This window comes from Porites lutea, chromosome 8 (assembly GCF_958299795.1).
Source record: "Porites lutea chromosome 8, jaPorLute2.1, whole genome shotgun sequence".
NCBI classification, from domain to species: Eukaryota; Metazoa; Cnidaria; class Anthozoa; order Scleractinia; family Poritidae; genus Porites; species Porites lutea.
In genome coordinates this window covers 5950458-5973034 of record NC_133208.1, presented here as the reverse complement: position 1 = coordinate 5973034, position 22577 = coordinate 5950458, and the positions used below count along the sequence as shown (strand labels likewise).

Sequence of the window (22577 nt, the reverse complement as noted above, 5' to 3'; positions counted from 1 at the left end):
TGGCACTGTTCTGTAGACGAGCTTTGTTGTGGTTTTGTATGTGTCAGCAGGAATGATCATGTCGGTCATATAGGGTGTTCATGCCTAGATGATAAACAATGTTCTGCTGATGAAAGTTGCTGTAGTTCTACTTGCGTCAACGGGACAAACTGCTTAGGTCGCCACTGTAAGAGGGATACAGATTGCTTTCTATACACTTCCTATAATTACCATAGAAGAGGGATCGAAAATTGTTGTGGAGGTGTATGCATCGACGAATATTCAAAAGTAAGTAGTTTAGGATGCTATTGTCGATACCACGGCTCGTGTTTTACAGGTGTTGAGTCTTGTTGTGCCAATACTTGTGTAAATGGATCAAGTTGTGTCGGATTCAGTTGTAACGATGAGTCTCCAAAATGTGCACATGGCGAGACTTGCTGCAGCAACAACTTTAAGTGTGTGATCGTGAACGGAACCGATTGTCTCGATCAAAGCTGTCAGGATGATGCTGATTGTGGTTTCTTTGAAAACTGCTGTGAAGGAAAATGCAGTCGTATCTGCATTGGAAAAGACCGACAAGTGAACTACGATCCGTCAAAGAAATCGTGTGAGTCAGACAAGGATTGTACTAAAAAAGATTATGGGTATTGTTGCAATGGCCAATGCAGTAACCATAGCGTTTGCTTCACTCCACTCATAACGACACTGACTGTTTTTGTTTCACTTGAAGTCTTGATTTTCCTCATTGCTACCTGTGTAAAACTATGTTGTCGACTGAAAAGACGAATTCTTCGAGGAACTCTCTTACTACAATCAGAAGATATAACAACCGAGCAGGCACTGGATTCCCAACTTTTTCCATTACTACCGCCATACCAACCAGACGATTATGCTCCGCCTGAATATGAACAGCATCAAACAGATATAAATACGTCGTACTACCCTCAAACGATAGAAGGCTACGAGCCACCTCCCTCTTATACTGCTGAATTTCAAGGAGAATCCGGGGGAGAACATACAATAATTTAAAATTTCAAGATGTGACAAAATAAATAAATAATTTAAAAAGAGCAGGAAGCGATAGAATAAAATGTGAAACATTTTTTTGAAAAGCTCAATTGGTTAAAGAATTATTAAGCTTTGATTTTTGAATTTTCAGCCATTTTGTTACTATTTTTAGCAACCTCGTCCCCAGGGCGCTTTTCCCTGGCTTTGGGGGCGGGGCGGGAAAAGGCCCTGGCATCGGCCGGTCACATGACCACCAAACACCCAGCATTTGTGGGTGTAATAAATTAGCATTGAAATTAGCATACGATCGCATACGATAAACATGGCCGGTAGACCAAAGTTTTTATCAGTGCTTCGCCGGGTCGGTTTTTCCCTGAGTAACGGTAACTTCCCATCGCTTAATTTTAAACCTCTGCAAGTCAAGTGTTTCGAATCTATACTGCAAGGCCAGGATGTCATTGGAGTCTTACCAACTGAATTTGGCAAGTCGATGCTATTTCACCTTCTGCCCCACTTCATTCCTGTGAAGAAAACCAAGAATATAGTTATTGTGGTATGTTTCGAATCTATACTGCAAGGCCAGGATGTCATTGGAGTCTTACCAACTGGATTTGGCAAGTCGATGCTATTTCACCTTCTGCCCCACTTCATTCCTGTGAAGAAAACCAAGAATATAGTTATTGTGGTATGTTTCGAATCTATACTGCAAGGCCAGGATGTCATTGGAGTCTTACCAACTGGATTTGGCAAGTCGATGCTATTTCACCTTCTGCCCCACTTCATTCCTGTGAAGAAAACCAAGAATATAGTTATTGTGGTATTTCCTTTGAATTCCATCATCGAGGACCAGCTGAAAGTTTTAAAAGCTCGGGGGATAACTGCTGATGTCTTACAGCTTGCGGTAAACATGAACGAACCGGCCGAGAACTTATTTGAAAAGGAGCAAGAATCGAGTGAACACATGGCCAAGGAATCCCCAAAGCTTCCTCCAGACGTAGTGAATGGCAACACGTCCATTGTATTTGCCAATCCAGAGGCTCTGTTAAGTAAGGAAGGACGAGAATTAATGGGAAGCAAAATTTTCCAAGAGAATGTTGTTGCTTGTGTTGTTGATGAGGCTCACTGTGTAGAATTATGGTAAGTGCGTGAAATGATGTTTACTATAATACTTGTTTTTGAGCGCTTGTCTTGAAAAACAAGAGATTATTGCTGCAACGAGCACAAATCTGCTCTATACCCTGCTTATAAACCGTGGCAAATGTTACTCTAGAATATGGACTACAGCTGACTACAGACCTTGTCACCTTTTTAAAATGAAGCCGCGCGTGAGAAATTACAGTCTTCGTATGAGAATCTAATGTCGAATAATCTCCGCAAAACGGCTATTCGGAAAAAAATATGAGTTGTAAACGAAAGCGTCACTCCAAAGGATGCTACTGAAAAAAACTGAGGGCATTACATGCAGCTACATGCTCTTGAACCACTTGCAATGCATGTATTAATCTTCCCAAAGCCAGGGAAAAGCGCTCTGGGGACGAGGTTGTATTTTTAGAAACATATTAAAGTACATTTCAAGATGCTCATTTTCTAAAGCAACTGAGTTTTTCCAAAAATTTTTCACATTTATTTATATCACGTCACGCTCTTTTTAAATTGTTTTATTTGTTTTGTCATAACTTGAATTTTAAACTTTACTGTCAATCTTGTGACGTCATTTTCCCGCCAAAAACTGTTAAAATCGAAAATCAAACTGCAACATACGATTTTTTTGGAATACAAAGTTCTACCATCCAGCAAAGTTTGAGCTCAAACGAATAAAAAATGCAGAAGTAGTTCCAAGGATGCCCTTTTAGGCGTCCTATGTGTCTACCGTGTTTGGACGAACCATATCCCTACGAGTTCCATGCGTTCCTTGATCGGTTAAGCTAAGCAAAATAACACTCAACATTATTACATATTTAAGGTTCAAATTAAAATTTTAGAAGTGCACAGGGTGAAGATATTTTTAAAAGACTATGCAGAAACCCACTGGCAAAAACATCAAATGTTCGCTTCAGTTTAGTTTATTCTTATTTATAATATTTACCACAGGCATCCATGCCAAAGCTCACGTTACGAGTGTGTGTATGTAAATTAGCTTGTTCCAGGCTCCGAGATAGTCGGGCCCGCTGAATTGAGAAAGCGCGAAAATAAAACGGGAGGCTGAGAGCCTAGAACAGGCTATATGTAAATTAACTTTCTCAGAAGACAGTCGGTGTCCGCGTTACAAGCAACCGTTGAGATGAGAAATAAAATACTGAGGTCTGCGAACGCTAAATTTCATTATTCTTACTTATTTTTCTATAAAATAAATAAAGGAGACTTACCTTTAATGTATTCCTGTGTTTTTTGGTATGAATTCATCGATTTAGTAGGTTTTTTTGGCTGTTATTGTTTGACGAGAGTGACAGAGGTTGTTCATACAAAGTACAGTTGCTTGTAACGCCACAAGGTCTCTCTTGTGAGAACATTAATTTACATAACACACTCGTAACGTGAGCTTGGACCCGGGGGGGGGGGGGGGGGCGGGGGCTGCTTGTTGGAAAATTTCGAGAACACCCCCAAAAGGTACCAGAATCTTGTTTTAGAAGAGAAGCGTGTCCCATATTCATTTCCACCCTAACAATAACAACTAATTATATAACTGGCACAAATACGTTTTTCAGATCAATAGCAGTGGGCTATAACCTTACCGCAGGCCCCTAAAAGGTACCGAGACAATTCTGGCAGCAGTCATTTTAGGTCTTAGCACTCTAAGTGAGCGGTACCAATCCACAACTTTAAATCCCTAAAAGGTACTACGAGCACCCCCGTCACTTTTATAATGGAGTACCCCCTCCCCCCCCCCCCGGGAGCTTGGGACGCCTGCGTATTCACATTGTACCGGAGTAACGTAGGAATGAAATAAATAAGAGAAAACAAGAGAAAGAAAGAAAGAAATTTCTTTGATAGAGTGTACGATGGCCAGAGGAGCTTAGCTTTCGAGCTAGCCACCGCTGTATTATGAAGGGAAACACTTAACTCGCTAGGTGCCAAGGCAACTATGGACGATTATACGTAGTTACTTTGAGAGTTAAGCAGAATTCGTTTGTATTGTTTTTTGAACTGGTAGCTAAGTCTTTTTATGTTAGTAGGAATCTCTTCCCAGATGTTGATACACATTAACTACATAAACAATGGCAATATCTTTCATGACAAAAATAAAAATATATATATCAACCGCTACATAATTGTAATAAAAGGTTGACAACAGATTCAACAAAAACTTCCGCTAAAATAGAATAGCCTGTATGGCAGGCTTTATAAGGGGAAGGCGGGCAAGGGAGAATTTGGGCGCGCGCAACTTGCTACGCAGGCTATATCGTGTTAAGTGGTCCACGTGCCCGTTGATCAACTGCAAAAATGCATGGTTATTTCCATTTCTTTTTTGTTTGTTTGTTTTTGTACAATATTACAAAGTGCGACAGCTATCGTTTTTAATGACGATTATTACACTAACAAATCCGAACAATCACAAAAAAAAACATTCTGAATTAGGCAGTTACTACCTCTATTTTAAACTGCCCTTCTAAGAGCAACAAGGACGATGTGCATAATAGGCTAAGAGAAGAAAAAATATATATATCCCGTTTTAGTTTAGAAGAAACTTGCATAAAATCGCGCATCTTAAGCGAGGCTAAAAAGGGTACCCTTTCCAACAACGAAAGTGTTGAACGTGTCGAAAGGCCCGGAAACCTTTCGGGCCCGAAGAAAAATCTTAAAATTAAAACTTGTTGAACTCTAGCTCACAACCCAGTCAAGTTTGCTTTGTTAAGTATAAAACTGATAGTTTCATTTTATCATTTTCAGAATTATTGAAACTTTGTTATCAAACACGGCAAACATAAAATAGCTTTCTGGATCCGAAAAGACCGGGACTTTCGAGGAACGGGCCTTTTAGCTGGACCTGATCAACTTGTGCCATTTTTATAAAAACGTGACCAGCAGAACAATATAGTATCGTTTAATCTTTTTCTTTAATACTGTATACATGTGTGGTGAAATTATACCCTCAAGGCGAAGATTGATGGCGATTAGGTTCATTCCTAGTCAATCATCATCTTTTAAAGTCACGTTTCAGGAAATCAAGATCTTTGCCACTGACTACGGCCCTCGACATTAGAGGCAATGAAAACATAGGGTCCTAAGGTTCTTGACCCACCATCTACCTTTCCCCTTTGCCAATAATAAAAGGTCGTCGTTCAATTAAAGGTGAACTGGTTATCTTTCATTTTCTGCGTTTTTTAAACTATCACTGGTTGCCTAGTAACTGAGGAAAAGTTAATCTCAATTGGTTGTTTGATCCCCTGTGTTGAATTCATATGAATCATCTTTACTAAAACCTGCCTGCAATCTAAATAACCCGCTAAGTATGACGTTCCTCTTCTTCGTTGTGTTGTTCGCTAAAGTTGCAAGTTCAGGACAAAACAGGCCAAATGCAGGTAAGAGTTGAGATAGTTGCCCAGGTTTTTACACCACAGGAAGCTACAAGCCGCCTGTCAATGGCATCACGCGCTATGAAATGAAAACTCTTTCTGTCCGAGAACGAATTGAAATCAAGTTACTTTGAAGACAGAGGTTGTTTAAAAGGAATTCATATCAAATAAGGCGTAATGAATATTCAAAGGACAATTTTAGAGTGCGTGCCTCGCATGGATGACTGTTTCCTTCTAAGCGCGGGCCTCTCTCGACCAACTGCGATGAAGTAATAACCGAAAATGCATGACAGTTGTATCTTCTTATATATTCTCAGTGTTACTGTCATCATAAGATCAAAGTCGTAGAACAATGAATACTTGACCACGCAAACTAACTAACAAACAAAATACGGCGAAAGTGAGCAAAAACAAGAGGGATCTTTTTCTGTTGTGATTCCAGGGAAGGGAGGGGGAGGGGGGGGGGTGGGCGGAGTGAGGGTACTCCGGAAAGTAACAAGGATCATACACACATACATACATACACACATACTCACACACACATACATGTGATACATACATACATGTTTTATTTATTTGGAGTCTTATACAATAAATAGTATATAAAATCAACTATTTCCAAATAACTAAAATTACAAACAACAAAAAATTCCTAACCATATATGGCTAATAAGTTATTAAGGATCATGATCGAAGGGTTTATGGGGGGATTTCAAATTTATTGTGGGATTTTTTGGGCTAAGAAAATTTGGAAAGTTCCTTTTTTGGGGGAGGGGGGGGGCGGTGCCGTGAGATTTTTAAGTACGTTTTTGAGGGGTGTGGAGGAGTGGTTCAAAACAATCTGAAAATTGGTATTGCATGGCACCTCTCAAGTATGCCACTTGAGTAAGTAAAACCCAGACTGCTTTGCGGTTGTCTTATTTACATGCAAATTTTTCGCTTATCTGTCACTTTTATTGTTTCTTTCCTATTAATTACTAACTTATCTTACATTAGAATTTTGTTGTTACTTTCATTAACGGTTATACTTCTGAAGATGTATGTGGAAGCATTCAAAACGTCAGTGAAATTAAACGTCAAGTCAAAAGTTATATTTTTCTCGTCATGCGTTTTTTCCTTATGTTTATCATCGCAGTTTGCGTGCTGTTATTTCTTATCAAGCTACGATGGCTAAAGAACAGGAGTATTTATAAGTTGGCAAATATCAAACCCCCAAAAAATCCCTGGACCAAAATTGAACCCCCCCACACCCACAAATCCTATGCCCATACTTATAGAGACATGCAAACTTAAAACTTATAATTTTTACTTTCTACATCTAAATTTTTCATCTTTCAATTTTTACTTTCTACATCTAAATTTAATCTTAAAACTTATGGTGGCCATTCTTTTACTATTGCTGCACCTTCTGTTTGGAATGCACTTCCATTCGAACTTAGATCTTGTAATTCCCTTTCTTCTTTTAAATCTAAGCTCAAGACTTGGCTTTTTAAAATTGGTTATGATGTTGTCGTATAAAATGATGATGTTTTTATAGGATGACAATGTAGTTTTGTAGTTTTTTAGGTTTAGGATTTTGTTGTTATTTTTATTATGTAAAGTGCTTTTGGACCATTGGGAATTAGCGCTCTATAAATACTGTATATTATTATTATTATTATAAAGATTTTCGCTGCTAATATTTTCATTAAGGGTATGTTTCAAGTCCTTAATTAGCAGTGTCTCTTTAACTTTTACAATGGATATCAGACTTTCCTCTTGCCAATATGTCAAAATGGTCCCATTTTTAGGGCCGTGACTTAAACCCCGGATTAACCCCTCACGGGGCCCCACTCCTCCCTGGGGTCGTGTCACTCTCACAGCTACCATTCTGGAGCGAATGTGACTGTTTTTTTTCTTCTTTTTTTATGGGTCCTTTTTTTAGATAACGTCGACCACAGCAAATATTGTGGATGCACAAAGAACAACTTCCCACACTGCAACTGCTGCTCGGATTTTAAAGAAGTCAGCTTTAAAGGTATCATAGTTTCAAGTACTACTGGCAGAAATATCAATTAATTCAGACCAAAATTAATCCATACTTGCTCAATTTTACGACCCTATGGCGATTGTCCTGATCGATTATGGGTTGAATGCAGCTTAACTCCTGGTGACAAATTTTTACATTGATTTCAAAAGGAGAACTGCACGGGATATTACTGAGAATGATTATTTGATTAATGGTCCAATTTAAACCGGAAAGAGAACAAAGGCATGTGATCCGCTGATAATAATGTTTGAAGAGTGACGATATTGCACAATCTGGAACCGAACTCCGAACCAGGGGGATTGGGGGTGGGGGAGGGAGGAGGGGGCTCTTACTCATCTTAAAAGAAAATGTACTCCTGTCGTATACCTGCTATTGACCCAAATGGTACCTCTTTTGCATACCTGGCTTAAAACGCAGCATCTCTTTTAACTGCTGTAAATACACCTTTTTTATCAATAAATCACTGAACCAGGAAGATGACTGGCTGTTAGCTCTTTATATGAGGTCCTTTTACATACCGCAATGAAAAATTTCCCTACCCTTTCATATATAGCCTGTTCCACGCTCCAAAGTCGCGCTTATGTTTTCGCGAGCCTTTCGCTTTCGCGTCATCCCTACTATCTGATAGCCTAGCTGGAACAGGTGACATCCTCAAAAGGTACCGGCCCTTTCGGACGGAGAGTGAGGTTATAGCGAGTTCCCCTCCAGGGTTTCGCCGAACTTCATTGTCATTGACTGGCTTAATGCCTAATTCCAGGTCTCGAACGGTACTTACTTAAACACAAGTTGCTTGTTTTTATTTGTATAGTGCTCCTCAAGGAGAATACCGCTATCCCACAGACACTACCTAGGATCATTTGCACCTATCCCGGCGTGCCACACAAGATAGCTAGGCTGATACACAACTGGGCTCCACTGATAAAACTTGATCGGAATGAGGTGTGGCGTCCATCAGGAATAGAGCACTTCTTGTCCAATACCAAGTTGGAAGGGTGTGGTCAAAAGCCTGAACCCTCTTCGCTGACAAGTTCCAACCTCGAAAGGTACAACACAAACAGTTATCTCACCACCAAGGAAAGCCTCAGCTGTCCTTCATGTACTGAGCCTGTTTTTCTTCGTGGCCAACACCCAAGGAACGTGCCATTAAACGTCATCTATCGAGAGCATAAGAACTTCTTGGAAGTCGCCTACTGGACGTTCTTCCCGTACAACCGAGGAAAGAGGGTCTGCTTTGGATATGTTCAAAAAGGGTGTTTTCTTTTGGGGAAAATTTGGGGCCGCTGTCCTTGTGGAGAGAACCTAGGTTGCATTGGGGAATATTCAACCTTTGGACACCATGTTGGGGATTGGGAGAGAATTACGGTTCGATTTCGAAAAGTCAATAACGACTATCGGATCTTTTCCATTCACTTGTCGATCCATGGCATCGACGTTACAAATAAGTTCGGTGGAGAATTTCTTTGGCAAGATGGTCAGTTCAAGAAGCGAGATCAAACGATAGCCATGTATGGTGGTATTCATGCAGTAGTCTACTCGTCCGAGGGCTCGCACGGGATGTGGCCGTCAGCTGGGAGACATGAGTACAAAGTCCTTCCAAACGGAGAAACTCTAGTAGACTACACCAGTAGTGGGTTAAGCTGGTATACATGGGAAAGATTGAAACCCGTGCAGTACGATCCTAGTGGTCAATACAGCGGAGAGTTTAAGTTCCTGGGGTTTAAAGGCCGGTGGGGAAACAGAAAACAGGGCTGCGGTATCGTAGGGATGGCCATTGGTGAATGTCAGCTTAATAATGGTCCAGAAACTCCCTCTAGTTTCCCTAACTACCATACATATTGAGGATAAGTCGTAAGATATCGCCATTAATAATTGTCATGTCTTCTTCAAAGAAGAACAAAGTTTCGTTAACTTTGCGGAACATTTTAAAATCATTTGACTATAACGCCAACCAGGAGCCCATCAAATGGAGCCTCCATCTCCATTAATTTCTTGAGTCAACCCTTTCCCGAGTAGATTTATAAATAGAACGGCTAGTTTCCCGCGAAAAGTGTCATATTTCTGTGAGTCTCGTGTGTCACCGTGAAAAAATAAAATTGGATGAAGTCGATCTCAGGAGCCCGTCCTTCGACCGTTTTCCTTTTTTCCTTTACGTCCATTTTTACAATCTTACAGCCGCTGGGATCTGGGTATCATGAAATAAAAGTTAATGAATTACCCGACTGAGACTGAGCATGAAGCGATGGGACAAAGGCAGCGAACTGAGGATCACGGAAAGATTATCTTTGCGAGGGTTTTTTTTTTGTCGTCATACATCCCACATTTAAGCATGCACCTTGAAAAGAGTCGACGATTAAGCGTTCTGAGGACGATTTGGAACTTTTCGATGATCAGCGCCGGAAAAGTGCCAGGATCATTTGATTTTTGTCATCACCGTGGAGTGGATTTCGCCAGTTAAGCACCGCGTGCAAAAGCGATGACCTAAGTAGCAACTAACGAGGAATGCTTCAGTTCCGAAATTTGAGAAATTGCAGTCTTCCTTTACAACTGACTTGTATCACTATGAGAGTTGCCTGATAAAACTGGCACTTGAAAAGTTGAACAGAAGACAACACTGAGTTGCTCGACCGTGAAGCTAATTAACTCAAAAGTAATTTGCTAACGGAGGAATTTGTGACATCGCGCTCCATTCCAAAGACCCACTTATCTCAAGAAAAACAAAATGAATTGTATCTGCGCCAAAAGAATTATGACTGACTAACAGGATAATTCTCAGCAGTTAATGTAGAAGTTTAGGCTCAATTCCTTCCTTCGAATTCGCATCGGTAGATCACTTTTTTGCGAGAAGACAATGGCTGGATCCGGCGTTACAAAACATAGCAGGGAATCATCACACTAGCTGACGGACAAAAGAACCACAGGGACTACAAGTATTTATTCAGATAAACGCATTTCGGAAAAAAAGAAAGAAACCTTGAAAAACTAGAAATTTGATTAATATTGAGTCATTTAGCCGAAATAACAACCTTAACGCTCAAAAAAATTGGCTAAAGAAAACGAATCCTGTCAGAACTACAGACTGCAGGTAGCAGTTAATCATTATGCATGTAACAGACCAGCTTCATGGCCTCTTAATGTGAGACAAGCAACCAAAATTAAGATTAACATAGTTAGAGTTTAAAACTCTCCACAGTATAATCTACCCGCAAGAAGGAAAAAAAAAAAAGAAAATCCCTGAGGGATGAAAACGCTAAAGTCACGTTTCACTAGCTTATGATTGTGTTTGGCCTGTCAACAACGAATTTCCTGCTGTTTGATGAAGAACAATAGCAGTGTGATTTCGTCATTGTGATTGGCTCTTCCTACCGTAAGCGCGCGAAGTCTCCCCTGGGAGCCGTTCTAATTATAAATCTCGGGAAAGGGTTGACTCCAAGGGCTTGTATGAGAGATGGAGGCTCCATTTGATGGGCTCCTGCGCCAACTAAACTTGGGACTACATGTCTTCAAGTTATTAAAATATTATAACCAGAGCTGTGTAACGAGATGGATCACTGTAGCTGATCACTGATAATAAAATGAGAGTTTTTTGGCCTTTTTATAGCTGTTTTATGTTCCACTGTTTCACCTAAAATGTCCAAACAAGCTTAGAAGAGGGGCGGTCTTGACCGAATCTTGTTTTTAAGCTTCTCTATCAAAAAAAAGAACTTTTTTTGCTAGATAATGATTTATCAGCTGGATAGCGCTATCCGACTTTCGTTTGAACAATTGAGACCTTACCTGTCCGCCTCTTGAACAACCAGGGCCAGAGTTTAGTTGTATTAACCTTGGGCAAGAGTTGAGGCAAATTCTTTTGATCTGAAAAATATGTACCTTCAGTGACATCTATAGCCGGGAGACTGTAATTTTGTTACCTCAGATGCTCTATTTAATTTATTCTTTATATTTTCTTGATCAGGTATGAGTAAAAAGCTAAAAGCCACTTGTCAAAAGTTATGATATGGTAGAATGACTGGAATGAAATGACTTCAGCTCGTTTTCTAAAGTTTCAACCAGACACTATAACCTAGGAAAAATCGAGGGATCATTAACCATTGGAATATATCATTATTGATTTCTATTGGAAAATCATCGATTTCAATCGACGTCACAACTTTTTTCCTTTATCGATTTCTATCGATCGATAAGGAAGTCATATTCATCAATGATTGATATCGATTACTATCGGCTATCGGTTTATTGATTAACTACGTCTGGCACAGACGAAACTGTAACGCAGGTTACACTGGGGTAAAACTCTGCGATTCACGTATCGAGAAGATTAAGCGGCTCCCCGTTCCCTTTATATGGGAGCTCCCCGAGTTCCTACCTCTCCCCTACATACACCCTCGAGTTGAGAGCCTAGAGTTTTTTTAAAAAAAATTATTTATTAATTTTTGAGATTTCCTGTTATTTCTGGGTTCACTCGTAATATTAGATTTCCGAAAGAGCTCTCTGCGGTAATTCAGTATCGTATTTCAGTGGCGTCGGTGTCTTTCAGTTTTCTTCACTCACTGCAGATCTCTAATTTGCCACAAGACGATGTTGCTCGCATTTTCTATTGTGCTTCTCGCCGGACTTGCGAACTCGGCACAACCAAACGACCAAGGGATTGGTAAGAGAAACCCTTTCTATAAATTGTAGTTATGTACACATTTTCGGGGCCGTTTGAAATGTACAGGAGCTACGTCATGTAGATTTCCACTTCACTTCTGACGTACTGCACAATATTTCCATCTTATAGCCTACAAGCACCATAAAACAAAAACCAGTAATCAAGAGAACATTTCAATTATTAGTGTTTTTTTTATTGAGGAAACCAAAGGAGAATCGGAGTTAACGTGGTGCGACTGTGGTCTTTTTAGAGCCGGATTGTCACGCGTTCGGAAGCCATCTTGTCAGTGCAGGTCGTTAAACAAGTTAGAATGATTTGTTTGTCAAATAATTTCCATAAAACGCCGGAATTAAAAAAATATATAACCTGTAAACCTTAGGTAGCTGCGAGAGATTTTACGGACAGCAAATTTAAGACAAGCACCTCGTTAGAATATGCCCTGTCGCGTTTCAGAATCAACGAATGAAAGCAGTTTTTGGGGATCCTTGCTGGAACACAAGACCCAATATGGGCTCCTATCCTTTATAACTAAATGGTGTCTTTCCATCAACTGAATTCCAAAAATTAATGCACCAGGACAATTTGAAACTGTTCTCTGTCTCTTATTGCTACGAATGGCAAGGATAAACATGGATTAAAACGTTTTCAATTTTTAAATGCAAAAAGCAGCAAAAAAATATGATGGTTAGAGCTCCTTGAAAAAAGTTGTCTGACATCTTCTTCATAACTCCAAAAAGCATTTTGTGTATGGAATGATAAAATTTAGGCAGAGAATTAACAGCAAAATCCTCGTGACATTAATCCTCTTTATAAGGCACTTGATCAATGAGGCGATGAATCGGGGGGGGGGGCGTATTTAGGGGGTAATTAACAAAGGATGCAAAACACAGTGTTAGTCGCAAACTTTAAATCAAGGAGAGGGAACCCTCCTCTTCCTTTCACGTGTTCCCCTCGCGCGGCCCGTTTAACCGGCGCCTGCTGCTACGCAAGTTATTAAAAACTTGATTTGATCAATTAGAGGGAATTTAGCACTGATCAACAGCTTTAAGAAATGACAGGCGTAAACTGGATAACTGTCTCCCTTATTGAGGAGATTTTGCTGATATAGATTTACTAATAATGCATGAAAACAGTTCAGGAACACCTCCTGAAAAACCTTTGGACTGTTGTGTATCTTTTGTCTGTAGCCAATATTGACGCCAAATACTGTGGATGCACTGAGGATAATCTCCCACAATGCGGCTGCTGTGTGGACATTGAAGAATTCAACTATACAGGTATGACTGCAAACGAATTATTGTCAAATAATTATTAACGGAATGCATTACTCGGCTACTGTCTTCTTAATGTGGCTCAGCTTGTGAACTGTTATGCACGAACTACTACCCAGCTACTGGGGTCGATTCAATATGTATCGTTCCAATCTTTCCAGTCATTGCAGAGATTGTACCCCACCAGCAGCTCTCTTAGGCTTTTATCCCCGGAGGGGGGGGGGGGGGGGGTACTCCCTTGTAAGGGCTTAATGTGGACGTGCGGCCAGCCAGGGTAAACAGGGTATCGATTTAATCATTTTTTGTCTTAATCAGGGTATCGATTTTATGAGCAGAATACTGCAATGCTGATCGTACTACATGAAAATCAGGTCTTTATAGATCCTACGTTCTCCGGCATATTCGTTTGCGGTCCTTTGCAGTCCTTAATTTGTGGTTAATGTTTGTACTATCGATTTTATCAATTTTTGTCGTAAACAGGGTATCTTTTTACATAGTTTTGTGATTGCCAATGGATTAAATAAGGAGTTTTGATATTTATTATTGTCTTACACGGGGTATGGTTTCGGGTTAAATGTCCTAAACAGGGCATCAAACATCGGAATTCTGGATCTTAAACAGGGTAGGAAAATCGGCGATTTTTGTCTTAAACAGGTCTGGGTATGAGGGGCCGGGCCGCACCCCCCCCCCCCCCCCCCCACCGGGGCTTTTTTGTCTCACTATAACGGTTAGCTTTTGATGCCGACATGAAAAACTATCCAGTACGGTACGAAGAGCAGTGCAACGGAACTGGAACAAAGGCGTTCACACACATCGGACACCGTGCCAGAGCGGTTGGCCATGATGGTTTGATGCACTCAATCCTAATCATCACTTCTGGATACAGTCAACTCTCTTACTGCGACCATTTCACGTAAGCGATCGACGGGTACATTGTAACATTGATGCAAAATGTTATACACAAAGTTATAAAACAGTTCCATACGCTATTCAATGTATAAAATTAATAACAATTTTCTATTTGCCTAGTAAGTTTCAGCTTTTAAGTAATAACTTTATGTAATTATGTTAACCAGTAAAGTCTAAGCCTATCATTTTCATGATTTTTCCCACAGGCGACCTCCTCCCGTAAGCGACCACTCTGTCGTGCACACAGGGTGGTCTCTTACGAGAGATTTGTCTGTATTTACTTCCGTCTCAGTGAGTTCCAGTCTTTTCTCCTACCTATTACTTCCGCTAACCTGTTCACTCTGCGACGAGGAGTGGCAAAACCCTATCCGATCGGTACGGACGATCCACTTTCCATATCTGTGAAGGGCAGCTTCCTCCGTTACAGAAATCACGTCGAAATCACCGTCCTTGCATGTATGTGTGAACAGAGGCCCTATTCGGTATGGTTCTCATGTCGGTGTAAAAGCTGTACGGTATAGCGTCAACATATCCTCCGAAAAGGAAGTCTTTAGTAGTTCTCTTAATGATGATTTCTACACCGAAGACTCAAGGCTTGGAAAAATGCGTAGTTCTTTTCGAAGAGTTGGACCAAAAATCTGGAATTCTTTACACTCAGATATGAGAAACTAACCAAAATCTACCTTTCGGATAAAGCTAAGGAGTAGGCTCTTTGAAATTTTCTCTAAATCTGATGACTATCTTGAAATCGATCACCAAAATCATGCATCAACTTAAATTTAACTAGCTCAGGAACACGACTTAATTCATATTCTCTGTGTAGTTCACATTGTAATTTAAATAGCTTAATTCATACTATAATTCTTATTTTACGACAGCTGGTACTGTTTGTAAAATATTTCTTTTTTTTTTTCTTTCCTTTTTTTAAATTTGTGTCTCCTCCCCCGCCTCGATTAGGCTCTTCTATACGCGGGTAGAAGCTATAGTGAATGTTGTAAATTATTTGTGTGAATAAATGAATAAAGTTGAATGAATTAATATTGATTGAATTTAGTAAGTACTCATCAAATCGCTTCTATTATACACTAACTACTTTTAAAGCAGTATGTCAGGATGACTAGTGGCAACTTGAAAAATTAGGCACATCTTCACGCACTGCTAAACTGAGTTTAAACTGATTACTCGTGTTTCTTTTTTTTTCAGTCTGTGCAAACCTGACCTACATTGAAGCAGAACTGGTGAGTCCGGCCATTGTGTTAAAAATTTGTTTGAGTCATAGAAGCCTCTGAAGTTCTTCCGGGAAAAGCAGTGGTGCTCTAGTGGTAATTCGCCACTCAAAAAGCGAGAAGGAAACTGTACCGAGTAAACTTTTGGCTTCTTGGCTTATGCGCATGCGCATGCGCGAAAACATTCTCGTTACCAGAATTGAGCTTCGATCCTTTTGGTCAGCGTCAGGACAAAAAGTATCGAAGCTCTGGGAACGAGAATGCTTAATTACATCTAATTAGCAGAAATTTAAGTCCTTAGTGCTGGAAATCTCTTTTCTAGCTATTCCCATGCTAACTGGCCGAAACACGGTTCAAAAAGAAGGATTTGGTCCAAAATGCGGTTTTTCCCTAAAAAAAAAAAAGACTGACGGCAAAGAGTTAACGTCTAACTATTGGTCAAATGTTGTTGCAAGGACAATTAAAGATACTTATTACGGTTATATTTAATAACTTTTCAATGCATTTGTACAAAATGTTTTAATATCCTTATAGCGGGCAGTTTCATTCCGACAAGTTTTTCAAAACTGGAAGTAACTAGTAAATAGATTCGCACGTTTTAAATTTCAAACAAAAAATCAACCGTAAATTGAAGATCTTTTGTTCTACTTCAAATCGAGGTTCCTTTGTGGGTGGATGCATTTTATCAATGAGAATGGCTTTTTTACACGTTTGTTCATTTAAATACTGAAACTCAGAAATATTCAGCTGTAATAAACTGGAAAATATAAAGCTCAGTACAACTGCGAAGTGCTGCTTAAGAGGTTTCAAGGTTGCAATGTTCACTAACTCCACGTACTAGGCTTCATGTCTTTGTGACCTTAACAGTGCAGAGGCGATGAAAATTGACGTACGTGTAATCCGAAATAGGTTGAGTGCAATTTGTAGTTTATATTATATATCGGCGAGGCACTCCTCTCCATCAATGCTAGTAGCTACGCAGATTGGACGTTCTCGGGAGGATTGTGTTCAAGCAGACATCTATGCATGCAGCCGTAGTGATCTCGATAGCACTCCGGGGCTGCATCGTCTCCTGGGAATTTTTGTCTGCACTTGTAATGTTTAGCATTGCAGTCACGGCAGCAGTCGAAAAAATACAAGCAAAGCCAAGTGCATTTGTCATTTCTGTTGAACACAACCGTAGATGCGAAAATACAGTCGGCTGGCTTGCGTTGAAATTGAAAAAAGCTGGCGTTTTTCTGTTAAAAAATGAAGAAAAAAGGACAAGGCTTCTGATTATCATAATTCCACAGAGATTTTGAACATCGTAAAATAATGCAGTTTTGGGGCACTATAAGTTTAATTTATTTCATGTGTCAAGAAGGGTGCTTATTCCAAGGGGCGCCTATTGGTTTTTGATAATGTAGGCCTAACGACGACTTGTTTAAAATAAGCAAAACAAGTTCATATTTGCCCACAAATTTATAAAAGTTTAACCGTCCGTGAAAATTAACGCTCTCATAACGCTTGATTAACCTCGTTAATAGTGCTCTCATTAAATTTTCTTCCCTCTTTAAACACCTCCCTCGCCTTACTATTGATGGCATTAACAGTAACAAGCTATATTAAAATTAGGAAACCGCGCTCACCGTTAAATACTCAGGTACATCTAACTTATCGCACTCCTGTTCACAAATGGACAAGCATTTTGTAGACTCGTCGTGCTCCACAGGGACGGAATCCTCTGCGAACCCAAAACTGGTCGTACCGCCCAGAAATTTCCTGTGTCTAGACTGAAAAAATTGCCTAACATATTCTTCCGAGGGTATGCAGTTTACCACAGCAAAGGCGAGTTGGACCGTCAGAATGAAAGAGCATGACTTCATAACGAGTTTGTTGTTTGGCGGCACAAACTCGGACGAAGTCAATAACAATTCCACCTTTTTTGGCTTTGTGTTTTTATTTACTTATGTTGCTTTGTTCGCCCTTGAGGGAGCAAAAAACAATTGGAGCGAATTAAAGGCGGACTTCTTAACTCCGAATCCGCAATGTTTAGAACATTTTGGTGAATTTATAGGTAGAATTTTAAAGATTTCAAACTATATATATTTTTGCAATTAAAACTGAAAACTCATCATTTGAGAACTTAATGCCCAATGCAGTCTAAAGAGCTAAAATATGTAAATGGTCCAACACGTACATGTTGTCTGTTTAATTCAGTTCAGTTTTTTCCGCATAACTGCATCCCTTGATAACATATCGGAAGTAATATCTGTCAAAATAAAGGAGCATTACGCCTGATTTGTCCAGAAAGAAAACAATATTTCAATACTTGGTTTCTCGTCCAAACAATAATATTGGAGTGAATAAGAAATTTTAATAGTTGCTTATAAAGTTTAAGTCCACTCAAAATAACGTCGGAAACATGAAGTGAATTCATGCGGTTAGGTCGGCTTGCCTTCACAGTATATATGGTATTGAGGTATTAACTTTAAACTCTCACAAAGGGAGTATAATAACAAGACAAAGAAAACCAAAAAGTTGATACTAAAAACAAATGTCAGTTTATTTATAAACCTTGCTTGCGCAAAATAAGTTACCAAAGGAACTTTGTAGAGTAAGAAAGACAGCATTGATACAATCTACAAGCGCTATCATTCTTTTCAACTAGCGAACAGAAAATTTGTCTCACGACCTCGATTAAAGTAAAGTCTCCTGATTTATACTGCTTCGCGTACTACAATCTTGGACAAAACTGTTGAGAAAATTGTATACTTGGACAGTATTTTTCTAAACATCGTAGCTGGACCGGTTTTTCCCTCTCCCCCTTTCCCTGAAAGCAATGTTGTTGTGTATTCAAAAGAAAGCCTGATCCCTGGGCGTTTGTGGGAAGCAACATTGAATTGGGGGAAGGGGTTTTCTTTCCGCAAAGGCGTCCTCTTGGAAATAGTTTTGTTGCGTAGGAAAGTGGACATGATGGGGAAAATTTTCTCAAGTAGTTTTGTCCGGCATTGTAGCTAAGGATTTTACAGGTTCGAGGCTCCTTTCTCGTCGCAATAAAGGCGGCCTATCACTATGGCGCGTTTTTATGGTATGCAAGGCCGGACATGTTGCTAGGGACAAGTTGTTAGGGAAGTTATCGTTTTAAGCCTTTTCAAGAACAAACCCTATTATGGGGACAGTTGCTGCACTTTTTTTAATCTTGTTCATGAATGGACACACTCTGAGATTAAATCAAATGTCAAAGCTACTTTGGACAATACTACTACCCTTAAGAGCGAAACTAACAACGAAACAAAAAAAACAAAACAATTTTGCAGATAAGGTCGCTAAGTTCTGCATCTGCATGCATGTCAGGGGTTCCTCTGGCACCAAAGGAAAAGTGCCGAATCAATAAATGATTAAAAGATCCCGTGTAAAAGGACATTCATGTACGATTGTGCTTGAGTCCTGTCAATTGAAAAAAGATTGAAAATAACTATAACTTAATTTCCTCTGTTTCGGGAATATTTAGTGACTAGGGTTGTAAATTTCAACATTTCGACACCTATTGGAAAGAGGACAATGTAGATCCACGTTTCTGTCTAAGAAAAAAATTCATTCTTAAAAACTGATGGCACGGACAAGGGCTTGTTGAATCCCCCTAAAAGTGAAACCGGCGTGAACTTCATTTACACAATAGACACTGCAGAGAGAATGAGTATTTTAATGTGTATATTTATTGCCATCTTTCTTATATTTTATCACTTTGTGATTCGTTCTGTAGCTGCAATAATTTTGCTTTTGTTTACCCCCTTAACCTAGGATTTTAATTTTTGTTCAGTAATGTACATCAACTGAGTTGTCAGCGCCTTTGTCATCAATTTCTGTGCGTTTACTTTTTTCAGGGAATTCGGTTTACTCTGATGGTTAATGGTGAAGTGTATATCAACGAAACGCTGTCTGGTAAGATGAGCTTTTTAAAATTTTCCCTGAAGATCCTCAATAAACAGGTTAATAATAAGTCAACCCTTTCCCATAGTTTAGTGGAGGAGAGATTTGAAAAGGTAATGGAGAGAAGAAGAGAGAGGAGAAGGGCTTAACTCTTTTTCTCCCCTTCTGCTTTCTTCCCCCTTTCGCTTCTTCTCCCCTTTCCCACTAGGAAAGCCTAATTACTTAGGTTACAGTACTCGTCTCATTTGTTGAAACACTTGTCACAGTTACGCCCCCACCCCAATGTTGATTCACGTAACACCCATTTGCAAATATACGCGAATCTCAACATTAGGGAAGGAGAGAAGTAGTACACTCGTGGAAAAGTTAGGTAAGATAGCTGAGAGGGCGTGACATGAAAAAAATCCTCAGTTTCAGTGTCAGTAGTATTAATATTGATAGTGTATGACTAATTCAGCCTGCGTAGCAAGTAGCAAGCATTTCCTTGCTTCTTAAGAAAGTTTGTTGCTTTGCAGGTTAATTGACTAATAAAAACTGTCTGCTTGTGTTCGGGACACAAGCAGACCTCAGAACCACAAACTAATCCCCTTTGGTCCTCGCTGTTGAGATTTTTCTTCTAGTGGCCTTTTTCACGCAACTCGATAACATTCCACAAACAATATGTTAGTTGTCCACGGCTTTTTTAATTTCACAGTACGTCATTTATTATGGATAATATTAAATGATCAATGCATTGAAAACAGAAAGTTACTCGCCCCGGATCTTTGCAAATTTGCTTAAAATACGGTACAAAGCAATCAATTCCTTTCTCGACAAAGCCCGTCTAAAATTCTCGAGAATTAGCGGCAAATCCGGGGATTTTCCTGAGAAATTTTGTACAGGTAGAGTCGGTTTCCATTCTTCAGTCACCTTCTTGGATTTTCTATACGATGGACTCCCCTGTAAAACGGACACCTAGAGCTGGTCCCTGCAGTTTTCAGTATTTTTTCCTAACTCTTTATAGATGGACAGGGGCAGCTAGTTGAGACGATAGAATGTTCGTGGTGAAATTTTATTGTAAGATCCAGAAAAGCTTCTGAGCACTTACTCATACCGAACCAGTTCCAGAAGCGTTTGAATTGCCTGCTTCCGGTTGGCCAGAAAAAATAATTTCTCGATCTTATAGTAAACTTTCACCATGGGTCTCCGAGGATGAGATGGCCCATGCCATTCTTCACTCTCCGTCTTTGATTCTCTAGAGAGAATTGACTGAACATGAAATGGAAAAATACTTTCTTTTCTTTGTACGCAGGAAGAAACCCCCCTCCTTTGTGCCGTGGGGTCATAGGCGTGGCCGATTTCTGTGTTAAAATCTACAACGTATCCTACGAAGAGGGCAATTTTGGTGGCTGCTTAGAGTTATACGCAGATTTTGTGGAGCGAGTCTTTGACCTGAAGCTTGGCTGCTGGTACCTAGACGATGAGGTTGGTAGCTCTGTGGCTGAGGACAACATTACTGAGGAGCCTGTGGACAAGAGAGCTAAGCTCCGATCTCTTTTCAAACTCAGCAACAGTGCAAAGGAGCGAATCTTTAATGAGATGAACAAGTGGTCCGATATAGACGGGGATTTGGGTGTTTCGAATGGCATCCACAGTGATCGTCTTCCCGTGGAGGCTTCGGTTGAAGAATTTGAGGAAACAAATGATAGTTTTTAATTTCATGTGACAGTATATTCGTCACTTTCTTAACTGTGTAGTTTTTTTGATCGATTTGCTCGCTCGTAGTACTAGTCACTGATTTTCTTAAATTCCGATCTATAACTTGTAGTCTTCAGAATGTACAACAATTAGGCTACGTTAAAGAGAAAGTGCCATAAAGATTTAGTAGACCATATCCATGAAATCCTACATAATTGTGTTAATGGAAAATCAAACAAGCTAGTGGCATAGTCTTACAAAAAGTGGGTCGGTAATACGACATAAAAAATTGTTTTTGACCAAGATCTATAGAAAGCAAGAGGACCAAAACTTGCAAAAGTCAAGCTGGCTTTTTCATGCTTGGATAAAAAAAAGGAGACGAAACGCTCAAAAAAAGAATGATTAAGGTTGCTTCTACCTCAAAAAATAGATTGATTACTTTGATCGTCAAGGGCCATTCAGTGTGCTGGGGGAGTGAATTCAATGTTAAGGGCCTGGGAAAACTGGAATTAATATCCCCTAATTTTTAAGGGGCCTAATTTTGGCGTGGCTCAGGATTTATTCGACCCCAAAACGATACCTTTGAACGTAGATATACGATGATTCATTTAATCAACTGGTTAATTGATGAATAAAATGCTATTTTTATAACCTTTCACCGACAATTCTTTATTCTTACTTCTAAACTTACTTCTGTTAGTAATAAATTCATTTGTCTTTAGTAAACTCCAATATTGTTCAACTGTCTGGAGTAATACCAGCAGCAGCAATATTGACAAGTTACAAAAAGTCCAAAACTTTGCTGGGCGAATTATTCTGGGACTAAGAAAGTATGACCATATTTCGGATGGGTTGCGATCATTGAAATGGCTTCCTATTAGAGAGAAACTCATTCTAAATGACGCTACTATGATGCACAAATGTATTAACAAGCTTGTTCCAGACTATCTTGCTGATATGTTTAAATCACGTTCTCAAGTCCATAATAGACAAACTCGATCATCTGGTGCTTTGGATATACCTTTATGTCGCCTGTCAACAGGGCAGCGCTCCTTTGCTTTCAGAGGAGCCAAACTCTGGAACTCCTTGAATGATAACATTAAGTCCTTAAAATGCCCCAGGAATTTTAGACGTCATCTTGCAAATGTTTTATTAAGTTGATATATTATATTATTGATATATATTTTGTAATTATAATATTATTGTATTTACATTCTCAATTAATTTATGTATTTGTATTTTTTTATTCTATTGAGCTGAAAAGCCCACTTAGGGAGCATCAATAAAGTGTATGTATGTATGTATGTATTCGGTAATGCTCAGTCGTAATTTAGCATGCGTGGCATGGCAGGCGTCGAAAGAGATGGAGCAGAGGAGGGCTTAGGAAGAAAAGTAGGGGTTTGA

General features: G+C 39.5%; 2 protein-coding genes across 2 annotated transcripts; both read left to right on the top strand.

Annotated features, from left to right (window-relative positions):
• Positions 1 to 5437: 5437 nt before the first annotated feature.
• On the top strand, positions 5438 to 9369 carry LOC140945137 (uncharacterized). The gene is made up of 3 exons (XM_073394200.1): positions 5438 to 5507; positions 7426 to 7518; positions 8339 to 9369. Exons 1-3 carry the CDS (start codon positions 5438 to 5440, stop codon positions 9367 to 9369), a joined length of 1194 nt encoding a protein of 397 aa, XP_073250301.1.
• A 2683-nt stretch (positions 9370 to 12052) lies between these two features.
• Positions 12053 to 21824, top strand: LOC140946432 (uncharacterized). Its single transcript, XM_073395557.1, has 5 exons — positions 12053 to 12178; positions 13366 to 13455; positions 15562 to 15596; positions 19451 to 19508; positions 20788 to 21824. The coding sequence occupies exons 1-5, from the start codon at positions 12106 to 12108 to the stop codon at positions 21189 to 21191; spliced, it is 660 nt and encodes a 219-aa protein (XP_073251658.1). The 5' UTR covers positions 12053 to 12105; the 3' UTR covers positions 21192 to 21824.
• Positions 21825 to 22577: the final 753 nt, after the last annotated feature.